This window comes from Corvus kubaryi, unplaced genomic scaffold (assembly GCF_017639235.1).
Source record: "Corvus kubaryi isolate FWS band 111438036 unplaced genomic scaffold, C.kubaryi_AGA036_p1.0 split1-131, whole genome shotgun sequence".
NCBI lineage: Eukaryota > Metazoa > Chordata > Aves > Passeriformes > Corvidae > Corvus > Corvus kubaryi.
Window position 1 is genome coordinate 20039100 of NW_024582073.1, and position 13088 is coordinate 20052187.

The 13088-nt window shown below is 35.3% G+C and overlaps 1 protein-coding gene across 11 annotated transcripts in view; it reads right to left on the bottom strand.

Moving 5' to 3' along the window:
- JAKMIP1 (janus kinase and microtubule interacting protein 1) overlaps positions 1 to 13088 on the bottom strand; it is a 228814-nt gene that overhangs the window by 122605 nt on the left and 93121 nt on the right. For all 11 annotated transcript variants that reach the window (XM_042053543.1, XM_042053544.1, XM_042053547.1 and 8 more), the window contains 4 exons: positions 7538 to 7666; positions 6182 to 6310; positions 4254 to 4337; positions 455 to 517 (listed from right to left, as the gene is read on the bottom strand). In XM_042053543.1, the coding sequence (XP_041909477.1) occupies positions 455 to 517; positions 4254 to 4337; positions 6182 to 6310; positions 7538 to 7666 (405 nt within the window). The remainder of the gene's footprint in view (positions 1 to 454; positions 518 to 4253; positions 4338 to 6181; positions 6311 to 7537; positions 7667 to 13088) is intronic.

Genomic DNA, 13088 nt, shown 5'->3' on the forward strand with positions numbered 1-13088 from the left:
TCTTTGATTTCCTGAGTGAAAGCCAACTTTCCCACCACTATCAAAGAAGAACAATGCAGATGCTCAGCTCTGAGTATCTAGGAGAGTTAATATAATAAGCATAAAATCAATCAGTATTACTTAACATTTGGAAAAACTATAAAAAGGTTGAAGGGAGCAGGCAATTTTGTTAGTGGTCAGGACAATAATAATCGTTGTGTAACTGTGTTTCTGTGGAAACTAGAAACATCAGCCAGCTTGGGATCTACTGGTGGCTATACATGTAATTCCACAACAAAGAGCAGCTTCGATTCCTGAAGAATCTAAAGGCATACTGGTACTTTAACCAGAGCCTTTTATTTGAATTTCTGTTCCTGGCGAGCAATAAAGCAATTTCATGCTGACTTTATAGTACTTAGTGCGTTCAATTTCTTTTATGATAAAGGGCAGCAACGGTGAAAGTATACCCACATACCTTCTCTAGCAACTCCTGATTTGTTCTAATTAACAGCTGCTTTTCTTCTACCCATTTTGAATCCTGTGAGGAAGAAGAGGATTAAGAATACATGTATTTTACTAAACAAGACAAATGAATGACCACAATAATTAGAAGATTGCAGATGTCATTGTACATTCAAGTACAAAATAGTCATGCATTGAAAAATAAAGCTATCATAACTATTTCAAGGATGTACAGCATTTTATACCACAGTGAAAATAAAAGTTCTTTCATTTCCTGTAGCAGTCTCTTGTTTCCTGGTATGTTCCAGCTATGTTCCAGCTAGCATGTACTTTAAAATCTTTACATGTAGCAATTGTGGGTCACCACAGCTATATACTTTATGTCATTTTAAAAACATTTATTTACTCAACTGAACTCAAAACTATTGCTTTCCATTGCAAAGGTTTGGGAACTTTCTTGCAAAATCATCCCATTTTAAGTGGTGCAATGCAAATCCAACAAGAGTAAGGGAAGAAAACCCTTTAATTATCCCAAATGATCAAAAATAAGCTTCAGCAATGTGAAGTTAATTACCCTCTGCTAAAATTCTGAGAATCTGGCTAATACACAGTGCTTGTGACAAGAAATTCAAGGCTGTGGAGGAAGGGAAGTGATGCAAGAGATTGTATACTCAGTTTGGAAACTGTATTTCTAACTAATCGTTCCAAAACACTTCTTTCCTTTTAGGTTTTCCCATGGCTACCAGAGGCCTCATCAAATATCCCTTTAAAGAACCAAGCTACAAAAACTCATGGCCAGGCATAGCTGGACATTCAGATTTAATGGATTATAGGTCTTGTTTTTCCTGTAGAGAAAACTGTTTACATAACCTTGCTCATGCTGCTCTAAAAAGTTCAGTAAACCACTATCCAACACTGAATATGCCATGCTAATTCTAGATCAAACTATCTTCTAGATGCAGGCGATGACTTATTTAAAATCTAAATGCCTTCACTAAAGTATTAAGGACAATACATTCTTTTTCAGGAAGGTATTTACACATTGATGTTGCACAAGGAATCAATGAAATCTGGATATCCCAGCCCATCAAATATCCTTGAAATGTCAATCTAAAGTATTGTGATACTACATTCACTCCAATTAGCATTTTTTTAAAAAGTTTAGTTTTTCTACCTACTGTCCACTACAATTTCATATTCTACTGTTCTTTCTCTTTTTTCCACTCATACACAAAGATGCATTTCATGTAATAAACAAGCTCTTCATGGTTGTGATGTTATAAGAATAACATACTAAAACGACTACTGAAAAGGCGTAACACTTGCAAAGAATTTTTGAGGCAAGTGAAATAAATAAATAAATAAAAATATGGTATCTAGTTTAGTAAAACTAAAACTGAAAACTAGCATTTTACTAAGGTCAAGGAATGAACAAAGAGTTGCACACACAGACTTGGGGTGGATATCCCAATGCATGGATATGGTAAACATACCCACATGGTAAGGTTCAACAGCTATGTCAGACCTGCAGCTTCAACTACTCCAGTTCACACAAGCAGAAAATAAAGATCAATGTGCTCTACTGATAATAAATTTCTGTGTCTTTCTTGATGGAGTCCAACTATACTTCCTGAGAAAACCTGAACTCCAGCAGAATTGTATTTACACACCAGATCAGTGAGACAGTTGAGCATTCATCCATCTGGCACATTATATACTCCAATATGTTTAGATTTATTACTTACCTTTATTAATATTTTTTAATAATTTCTTCACTTAATAGAAAGTCTCTTATGCATGCACCTCAATGTACCTTGCAGAACTGAATTATTAGTTTTGTGTTACTACTGGGGGAATACTGACAGGTCCAGCCAGAAGAGAGATTAACAAAAGCCATTGACAGTTACTTTGAAATTACACATAAATTGTTATAAACCAAGCTTCATATAATTTTTTAACAATAAGCTTCTAATCTCATGCTCTGAATTTGACTTCAGGGAAATTGTAAAGGTCTTTGCTACTTCTGTTTCCTAAAGCTTGTAAAGTAAGACTAAAATTTTCTGGAATAATACATTTGGATCTTTTGATTCATTACTTCCTTTACAAACATACTTTAGGGACTGGCTTCCAGAACGAACACTTCACAATTATTGTTAAATCATCATCACTACCATGACCATCTAAATGACAAAGTAATAATAATTTTAAAAAAATCACATAGTGCACAAAGAATTCAGTTTATCATCACAACCATTTATTTTGTTGAATGTAAATACTAACAGGTCAGGAGAACCAAGCAGGTGCTAGAGCTCCAAGGAAGACATTGTGATCCCCTCTGTGGAAAGCTAATGCTCAGTGTACAAACCAGCCCACTAGAAACAACATCACAGTGCTCCTTGTCACATCCCTGTTCACCTTCTCAGGATTACTGAGAGATATGAAGTTGAAAATGTGGTTCTGAATCTCAAAGTGATAACTAATTAAATTCTGATTTCCAGAGATACCTTTTTGACATAACACTCTGAAGAAAAATCACAGAAGTAATTCCTTACATGGGTATCCAAATTTATGTCTCTTATTTACATATACAGTACTTATATTACACACTTTAACAATCAGCTATTTTGTTAATATTTTCAACTACACAGCAATTTGCCCACAACATCTTCCTCATCAACACACCAAAATAGCAGCAGTAGATGCTTGAGAGGTCTTTGGTTTCATTTATTCTTCCAGAAGTTCAGTGGGCCATCATTTTTAGATTGATAACATATTCTCAATTTTTAGTAATATTGTATTTACATGGAATTCACTAAGCAAATTGAAATTTGTTTGGAAGCTAGCATAAATTATTTTTGCCCTTAATTTGAATATGGTCCCCAAAATTTGCATTTTTACAGAATTTTACAAAAAATTTTTCTTACAAAGAATAAACCATAAAAATAGTGTTATCATCCATCTGGCATTATATGTAGGTTGGTTGTGTTCATTGCTACAGGATCATCAGTCTTTGAAATGTAAATCTATAGCTAGTGCTATATTTTTTTATTACTATAAGCTACCTGCAATCTTAAATTCTTATTTCAAATAAAAAAAGCATAAAGTAACATCTCCCCAGTTCCTACTGTGTGTTCTAGCAATTACACAAGTGAACAACTTGCAAATGCATGCTCATAACTCTTAATCAGACTTCCTGAGGGCCCTAGACAATATTAAATATGCATCAGTAGATACATCTTTGGTGAGTATTTACATATATTATATATACTGAAGCATAAGGCCTGATTTTACTTTGTGTGATGGTTTGGGAATCTGTAAGCAATTGGCTCCTCTGAGACTTCAAACCCCGGAGAATAACACCACAAGTGGCTTCCAGTAACCTGACAGGCTCAGTGTTCATATCTCTAGTGTGTCTAAAAGCTAAGGGGTTTTCTTAATTTTTCTTTGGTACACACCAAAAATATTCTCCAGTACAAATCTAGAATATTTATTTTACTAGAATTTATAACAAATACTAACAAAATGGAAAAGAGGCAAAAGGCCTTCACCAAATGACAATGGGAACAGAATGTGCATGTACACATGGTTATTTTGATACTATGCTTTAGTGTATTATGTGTTAGAAAATGAGTCTGTAATGACATTTTCTTAGGCTGCAAAACCCTTTCCTTTATTTAAGCACCCTATTGCTGCAATGGCAATTAAGCTGCATCATTCACACCAACACACCAGTAAGCAACGAAGATGGCAAGTGCACCACTGCATGCAGCGCAGAAAATGATGTGGTAGAGGACATTGAGAGAGCCTTTTACCTGTCCTTTCTCGATTAGAGCTTTCTCCAGGTCCTCAATTTTTGCCTGACACCTGAGAAGATCAGCTTGCAGTTGTTCACGAGTCTGGGGGGGAAAAAGAAATCAAAAGTAAAGATATTTTCTACTACTTTATGGGCTGTCCAGTCAGCTTTTAATGTTTTTCAATAAATTGCTTCTGTGTTTATGTTAAAAAATATTTGAAGCTGCCAGTTTAACGGAATTTTTCCTTCCTAGCCTAAAAAGATGTTAACATCACATATTCAGTGACAAAGTTCTTACCAGGGGAAGAAAAAAATAAATTTAGGAACTGAAAGAGCTCTAAGAAGCTATTCATAAGCTTTAGTAATTGAAGGCAATTGGGGGAAAAGGGACAAGGGAGAAAGAGAATTGCATTAAGCACTGAAAAAGGCCTTTAGGTAAATAAAATATATTGACCCGAAATAATTTACATGTCCCATAAAGAGCATACACTGGTCAGTTTTCCTCATTTACACACTTACTACACTCACCACTACACTATAGTAGGTATTACTCCCTAAGTCCAGTGATGCCCTAAAAGGGACTGGATCCTACAAGGTACTAAACAAAAAAGGATATAAAATAAAGCATGTTTCTGGAGACCCTCAGGCACTGAGGCTCCTTGAGCTACTGCAAGTATTTTCCCCCCCTGCTTCAGATACTTTTTCACCCAAGCAGTGTAAATATTCCTACAGGGATTTCCTCCTGCATCTTTTCATCTTTGCGTCCTTGTTTACCTTACGTGTCATCTGAAAGTAACAGGAAATGTTCATCCCACCAAAATAAACCATGCAAAAAGCTAGTTTCTGACTCACTCAAGAGATGGATTTGCAGGGATGCAAGAAAAAACCCAAAATGCCACTAAAAAGAAATAACAACAATTTCCAAGTCTACAAAAAGTACAGTCTGCAAATGCCTGCCAAATAAATTTTTAAAAAGCCCATGAAGGCAAAGAAAATATAAAATGGCATCTCATAATTGTCAAATAGATGACTGCCCCAGAAATCTTACTCTAGTAGATATAGTAGATGGAATTATTCCCCCCATCCTAATTCTATCTTGAGAAGTGATCTCCAAAGTCTGTTGCTTTCCTTGGCTAAGTGTCCTACTTAAAAAGAGAGTGTCAAAACTGACTAGGCTTTTGTAAGATGCTGAGAACTCTACAAATGAAGCCATAAAGCAGTAATTCTACTATTATAAGAACTATTATTTCAAAGAAAAAAAATCAAAAAGAAGTTTAGCTTGGTTGAGTCCTTTCCCACCAGTAATTTCTAAACACATTAAAATCATTGTCCTTCTGCATTATTAGCAATATACTGCAGTGGCACAGTACAGTGAAGGCCAAAAGTAGTAAGGCAGTAACATGTAATACTTCACAGTATTTAATATGTTTCTCCATTTCTGGGGTTTGGGGAAATTGTAGAGGGAAGAAGGTGAGGGTTTTTTTAACTGCTGGCTCGTGTTCGACTTGGTGTCCATCAGGAGCCCCCACTTCTGGTGTGAAAAACTGCTTTTCAGTAGGCCAGAACTAAGATTTGGGTAAGATTTTTGATTCATATTTCGGTCAGATTTTTAATATACTCATATGATGAAAGTACCTAAGTACTTGTAACAATCTATCCTGTGATTCACTTAAAATCCATCATGTTACTATCCAAATTGCAGGTTCCAGTGGGTTATCACTTTCATAGCACAGAAATCTTTAATACATTATACACGCTAGAACAAAGTATAATGACATCTTTGTTCTGATTGCACCAGACATATCTAAAGTGTCACCTTACTGATGATACCCTCTAATCCTCGTTGGGATTCACATCTCACTGACCTGCAGATACCTCCTGCTATTACAAATTGCTTCATGTTTTTCTATTATTTCAGATTCGAAGGCATTTCAGTTAAAAAATTACCCTTGCTTCTCTCTCTGCATCCAGGGTTCCACCAACTTGTTCTTGGAGCAGTGCATATGCTCTTTGCAAAGCTTGATACTCTCTTGTTAGCTGGCAAAACCTGAGTTCAGCCTCTTCTTTAGGCGTGCTCTTAATGAAGAGGAGGAAAAAAGAGGATTTGTATAAATATATATAATAATGAGTTTGTATAGAAGACAGACTCACAAACATAACAAGCAATGCAACTCATACTAAATCTCAAAGTTTAATAAAAGTATGAAATCCTAAATCAAGTGGAAAAGAAAAGAAGGAAGGATGATGAGTAACTGTGTCTACCACACAATTTAAGGACAGTGTAAGTTACCATATGAGGCAGCAATGTATAGAAATGGGAAAACTGTCTAGGGAAAGATGAGAGGAAACAGTTTTGTGCAACATGGTCTTCAGCAACTGCAGAGCCACAGCAGCTTCAGGAGGTGTTCATTCTATTTGTCATGCAGTCCACCCTTCCCTATCCTTACACTTTTTCCCTACAATGCCAGGGTAAAGCACACTGACACAGAGGTTACATTTCAAAAACTGTAAGGTATTTTCTTAGATTTATTCTTTTAATATCAAGTATTTGCAAAGTCTTTATTTTCTTTGAATTCTGAGCCACTGATTTTAACACATATAAGGTCTTTCCTATACTGCAGAGGACAAGAAATGTCCTCCACTTTAATTAATCTTTGCTCCAGGAACTTGAGTTCTAAGGAAAAGAGATTAAAATATTATTAGATATTAAACCTAGGGGGAAAAAAAAGCTTCTTCTGACTGAGGAGTATTAGGCAGAAGTTAGTGAACAAGAAAGAAAGATGAAAAAGAGCATCTAATTCGTGCTTTGTCCTCACGCACGCAATCTTCCAAAACAGGCCAGCAGCACTGTATATCACAGAGCTGAGACAACACATGTCACTGAGTATTTACTACCTATGATCATTTAAGCCTTCATGAATTGCAAAGGTCTCTCTGAGCATTGTGAGCAAAGAAAGAAAATCCTGATTGTATCAAAACAGTCAAATAAATTATAAGGTTGAAAGGCAAACTATTGTCTAGTAAGTATTGACTTTTGGCAAAGCAATGTGCCTATTCATTTTCTTTTGACTAATAAGAAAGAGTTTGAGAAAAACAATTTTATTTCTCAGCCCAGTATCTGTCAAATTTGTCAGGCAGAATATTATCTTATAATTTTTACTGCATAGTGTATACGTTACCAGATTTGAAAAAACCCAAAGGAATTCTCTGCCAAATCTTTCACAGTTCACGTGGTACAATAGTTGAATAAAAGTTTGTATTTATAGTTCAACAAGTAGAAAGAACGAATCAGTTTCTACTTACATCTTCCAAGTCTTCTTCTGGTGTTGCTGGTGTCCTGTCTGTTTTATCTGTGTTGTATGAAGTTACAGAAGATGTTTCTGAATCAACAGATTCTTCGTCAAATCCAAAAAATGTCTCCACAACATGCCTCTGAAAAATTCAGTTTTTTTAGTTACTAGCAAAACAGATTAAAAGCCCCAAAGACCCAGTAAGCAGTAACGAAGGTCTTCTCTGATGGTTATTTTAGTATTTTGGAAGAAAGAAATGTTCCATTATAAACTCTTGCTCTCTGACTAAATGAGCTACTTTTTCAAAATCATTTATGTAAGAACCTCCAAGAACTAAACTGCACATAGCATAGAGATGAGGTAAATGCCAATAGAACAATGCTTTAGCAAAACTATAAAATCTAACTACCAAAATCACATAAATCTTACAAGATCCACAGTAGAGAATTCCAGTACCTGTTCAGAAGAAAGTAAGCCAGTACAATGCAACATGTAAGATGTGCAACCAAAAGAAAAAAAGATATTTGGGAGACAAATGTGGAAAAAATTTAATTGTCCATACTGATGGCAAAAATAAAAAAAAAGAAAAAAAAATCTATTTTGGAAAACCCTACTTGAAAGTATAAATTAATGCTTACCATTTATTTTTTCAATATCATCATTCTCATTTTTTTTTCAAAAAGTTTTCTCCAATACTATGTCTAACCAAAAAGACATGACATGGGAAAAACAGCATTTCACTGTGGACTTTAAAAATTTTACACAACATTATCAATTAAATGCATGCTTAGAAGAAATTAGCAGCTAGTGAAAGTACAGTATCAGCTGTGAAAAATGTGAGTTTTTTTATATAAACATAGAGAAAGCAGCAAATTTCCATGGAAATTCAACTGTTAAAAAAAAAATTGCTTATAATAGAAAAAACAGGTCTTTAACTGTTATTAATCAATAGAAAGCATAACTTTTTACACCACACAAGTATTCTAATAATCCAACACAATTTCAGAGAAGCAAGAAAATTGAGAATATTTTTAAAAGTGTGTTGCTGAAAAATGGAGTCAGGTTATGAAGCAGCCTAGACAGGGAGGCTAGTGGAGAGAGGTGGCTGTAAGAAGATGAAGAATGATCTGTCTATCCATCTCTGTATGTTTTGCCACTGCTTGATACTGAAGCACAGATCTTGATGTCACTGTTTGTTGTTTGGTTTTTTTCAAATATAAATCACAGGTTGTCTATGAGAAGATAATAGCTTATTCAGTAAAACAGCCACAAGGATTAAAAAAGTTATCAACTGTTATTAATTCCGAACACCATGAAGCCTATATTTCAGCAGAGCCAAACCACCTGAGTGGAATTGTGATCTATCAGTTTAAAATTCATGATACTGAAAGGTTCTATTTGTAATGCCCTATCTCATTATTATTTCCAAATATTTACCTTTCCCTGCAGTTTTTCTCTTACCTACCTTATTTTTCCAGTAAATCTACATAAATACTACCTTCTCTTTCTCACAAAACCCTGTAATGCTCACTATATTCTTTCAACTCAACACAGTTCAGCAGTCAAAATACTCTGTAAGGGGTACCAAAAATCAAGCTTGTAGGCGTGACTTTTTGCCTGCATGCATGACACCATGTTCTCCATTTACAGTCTGCAGCCCTGGTCACCACGGTCTGCCAGGTCCCAGTCTCATCACTCGTAAGCTGAACAAGTCCATAATAGTCTCACAGTACAGCTAATTCCACTCAAATTGCCAAAGACAGCTCCAAGGTCATGTCCTGAATCACTCAATTGCTTAAGATGAATCCTTCAAACAGTACTTTAAAAATTTCATTCAGAAACCCAAAAAGTCATATATTTTCTAAACAGACTATGTTTATTCATGTGCATGTAGATAAATATGATGCAGCACAAAAGGCAAAGAGCTTTGAACAACCTTTGGAAACAATTTTCCTTTTGCAAGCTACTAGAGCACCACTTCAAGAATTCGTAAGATCACAGTTATGGTGCTACAGTGCTGGAAAGACATTACTCGTTCCTCACTTGTTTAGGAAGCACTGTGATCCTTCCACCAGGCAGAGCTATGTCCAAGGTGCTTAAGACAAACAATTCCCTGGGATAATTTAATCCTTTCACCAGTTCACCTTTCTGCCCTACTTAACAAAACAAAGGGCACAAGGAATAGGTTTAAGCTCTATTCTAAAAATAAAAAGACTTATCCAGAAAGCTAATATATTTTCTCATATTTGAATTAAAACCGTTGCAGACTTCTTTTTCATAAGTAGAAAGGCTTACCATAAAAAAAAAGGTATAATTAGTCCTTGGGAGACAGCCCATCCAGCTTTTTCCCTCACTGAATACTGGTTGCAGCTTACAGACATCTAGTAATACTACAAATAAATATTGGAGGTTGAAAATAGAGCCAATGAAATGGTGCTATTTCAAGTTGTAGGGAAGACAAATTTGCAATCTGAGTAGCCAGCTCAACTCACCTTCCTGACTCCAAACCGATTTGCAGATACAGTTTCATAAACAGGAAGGTACATTTTATGGAGGTAAAGAAGATAGTTGCAGGTAAACAAAACTCAAGAAATTATAATGCAAGCCATATCCTCACTTTGCAGTGCAGATAAGAAGTTTCACTCAAAGATGTTGAGAGTAAACCCAGACCAAAACTGCACTCTCATGTTGATACTTCTATATCCTGCTCTTCTGCCCATATCTGCCTACCTGTGGATGGGGCTCAGAACCACCACAGGCTTTGGAGGATCCCAGCCAAGGACAAGCCACTCAGACAACCAAAGATTGACCAAAAGATCAGCTGACCCTGCTCATGCCTCCTCCTTCAGGGGTGTTTGGCCTCAAAATGACAAACACACTCGAGCAAAGTTCAACCAAAATGCACTGTATTGTCTGAAGACTGACAAAGTAAGTGTTAAGACTTTGAAAAGGCTAGTAGAAGGGACTTCTAAAAGATGGAGAACAAAACTCCAATTTATTATCATATGGCACAAAGAATACAGTACCATGAGGTCGGCAGCAGCTTAGTTTTAAGTGACAATAAAATCTACCATACCTATGGGATTTTTTGCTACACCTCTGCTGTACAGTCACTTTTGGTAACTCAGGCCAAATATGTGTCTTCTTTTAATCCTGCATGCACACACTCACCCACACATTTTCAAGAAGTGAAAACAAATTGGCATAACAACAGTGATTTTGATTTTAAATTGAAGCATATAGGCTGGAGAAGATACTTAAAGCAATGCCTTTTTTGTGAAAAATACTACCTGCATTTAAAATTTCACAAGTAGCAAAAGTACGGAAAAATCATGTGCATATAACAATAAATAAACCACTTGATTATTAGATGTGAGGGAATTCTGAAAAAGAAAGAATAGTATTTCCCATCACACTAAAAAACCCCAACACTTAAAGGAGAGTTAAAAGTCAAAACTTTTAAATGCTATAAAGACTGCCTGTAATAATATTTGGAGTTACAAGTGAACCAGTTATTTTTAAGACTCCTTCCTTTCTAGAGAAGCTGTATATATACCATGTTGTGGACCAGATACTTTCCATAGCAACAGAGATAATATTAATAATATTTAATTATTGTATATTACTTGTACATGTATGAATTGCTTCATGACATAATTACAAAATAGCCAGTTTTACTGTTGATCATGTAGTATCTGAAGCAACCAGCTACAAGAACTGATTCACAGCAAAATCGAAACAAATTAATTCGCAAGGGAACAGCTGTAGAGACAGAAAAAAAACATTCCACACAAAAAAGACATGTGAGTCATACAGTTGATAAACACTGTAATAAATAAGGGAGCATCAATAAATACATCAACTCCAAGGAAGATTCCAATCATGGCTCAAAAGATGAACCACAATGGTTTCTGAAAAGTATATAAAAATGCACAATACTCACTGGATTTTTGTACCTATATAAACTATGTTTATTCAAGTTTCATTCAAGCTTTTTCAAAAATGGGAACATTCTCAATTAACAACTTAGAGATTCCTTTATATTGGTTTGCACATTTCTTATTTCTAAATCACAACTTCTTAACTGAGAAAATAGTCATGTAAATTGCTGAAAAATTCTGATTTGAATTCTATTAAATGTCATGCATTTAATAGCAATTATTTTTCATGTGGATTTATAGCAATGTTTTCACATAATTTTAAAGTAAAATTATGCATTAGGTCTTTATAACTCAAGTATTAATGCTTCTACTGAAGTATGGTGCTCAGTAAACATCTGAGTTTAGAATACTATAAATTAATAGTGACACAAAGACTACAGTATATGCAAATTTCAATATAATCTCATTTCTCTGTTGCTAAAGCAGTTTCATTTTACATTTAAATATCTCATTTTCAGGGACCTAATCAAACATGATGAAAATGATCCAAGATATATTTCCTTGTAACACCATCAGATGTGCTTGTCAGTAACTTCTTACCTTCGTGCTTATATGTCATTTCTTGGCAGCCAGAAAAATACAGACACACCAAAGCACAGAGGCAGAGAAAAAAAGAGAAATATAAAACAAGAAATACGAACTCCATCACACCAGTGTGCAGGCTTTCCACTACCACAAATATAGTTCATTTATTAAAGTTTAAAAAAAGGCACAAATCCATAGAATCCTGCAGTTACCAAACAAGCTGGGTAAACATGTCTTACTTTCAAATGCATGACTCCATCCATCATGGAATGAATGTAAGTCCATTCCAAATGTCAAAAATAAACAAAACATAAAAAATACTGTTTCTGAAGTTTCTTGGTTATTTCACAAGAAAAACTGGAAAAAGAAAATTTAAAAAAGAACCATGGAAAAATCAGGTTGCTACATTACTCCTCCAACCACCTTGCAAGCACAGAGGTGATAAAGCCTTCTGCTGCTCCTTTCCTCAGGGAGCCTGAACCACTTGCCAGCATTGTTCCATGGACTCCTGTGCCCCTTGGGAATTGAAAGTGCGCTCAGTGAAAGCTACAGTAGCAACAGTAACCTAGTACGCCTACAAAGCTCCAGAAATAACACTGACATCTAATTACAAAACCAAAAAATAAAATTAAGATTTTCAAAAGCTTCTCAGCTGAACTGATGTTCAGAGCTGTAAAGGCTACCAGATCAGCCTGGCAGATCATTCACACAAGATGTCCCAAAGATGGAGAAAGACATGCCATGGATTCTGTTCCAGGTAACACAAACAACTGTCAGGAAAATACTCATTAGGAAACAACCACAGACTCTCTGCAGTCAAGACCATTTCAGGAATGAAGGAAGCTGGAGTGCACAAGCACCCCTTTAAGAAAATCTGCAAGAAGATGAATATAAATCTTCGCCCTGTGCACCATGTTCCTGGTTATTAGAACAAAAAAGGAATCATTCTATACTGTCCAGAATGAGCTTATATGACCACTTTCATGAAACCTCACTCTCATGAGTTATTTCCCCTTTCACTTTGTCACAAGGAGTAGGAAACATCTGGAAATAAATATAACTCCACTAGCCAAACTGTGTTAATGCTAGTTTTGTATT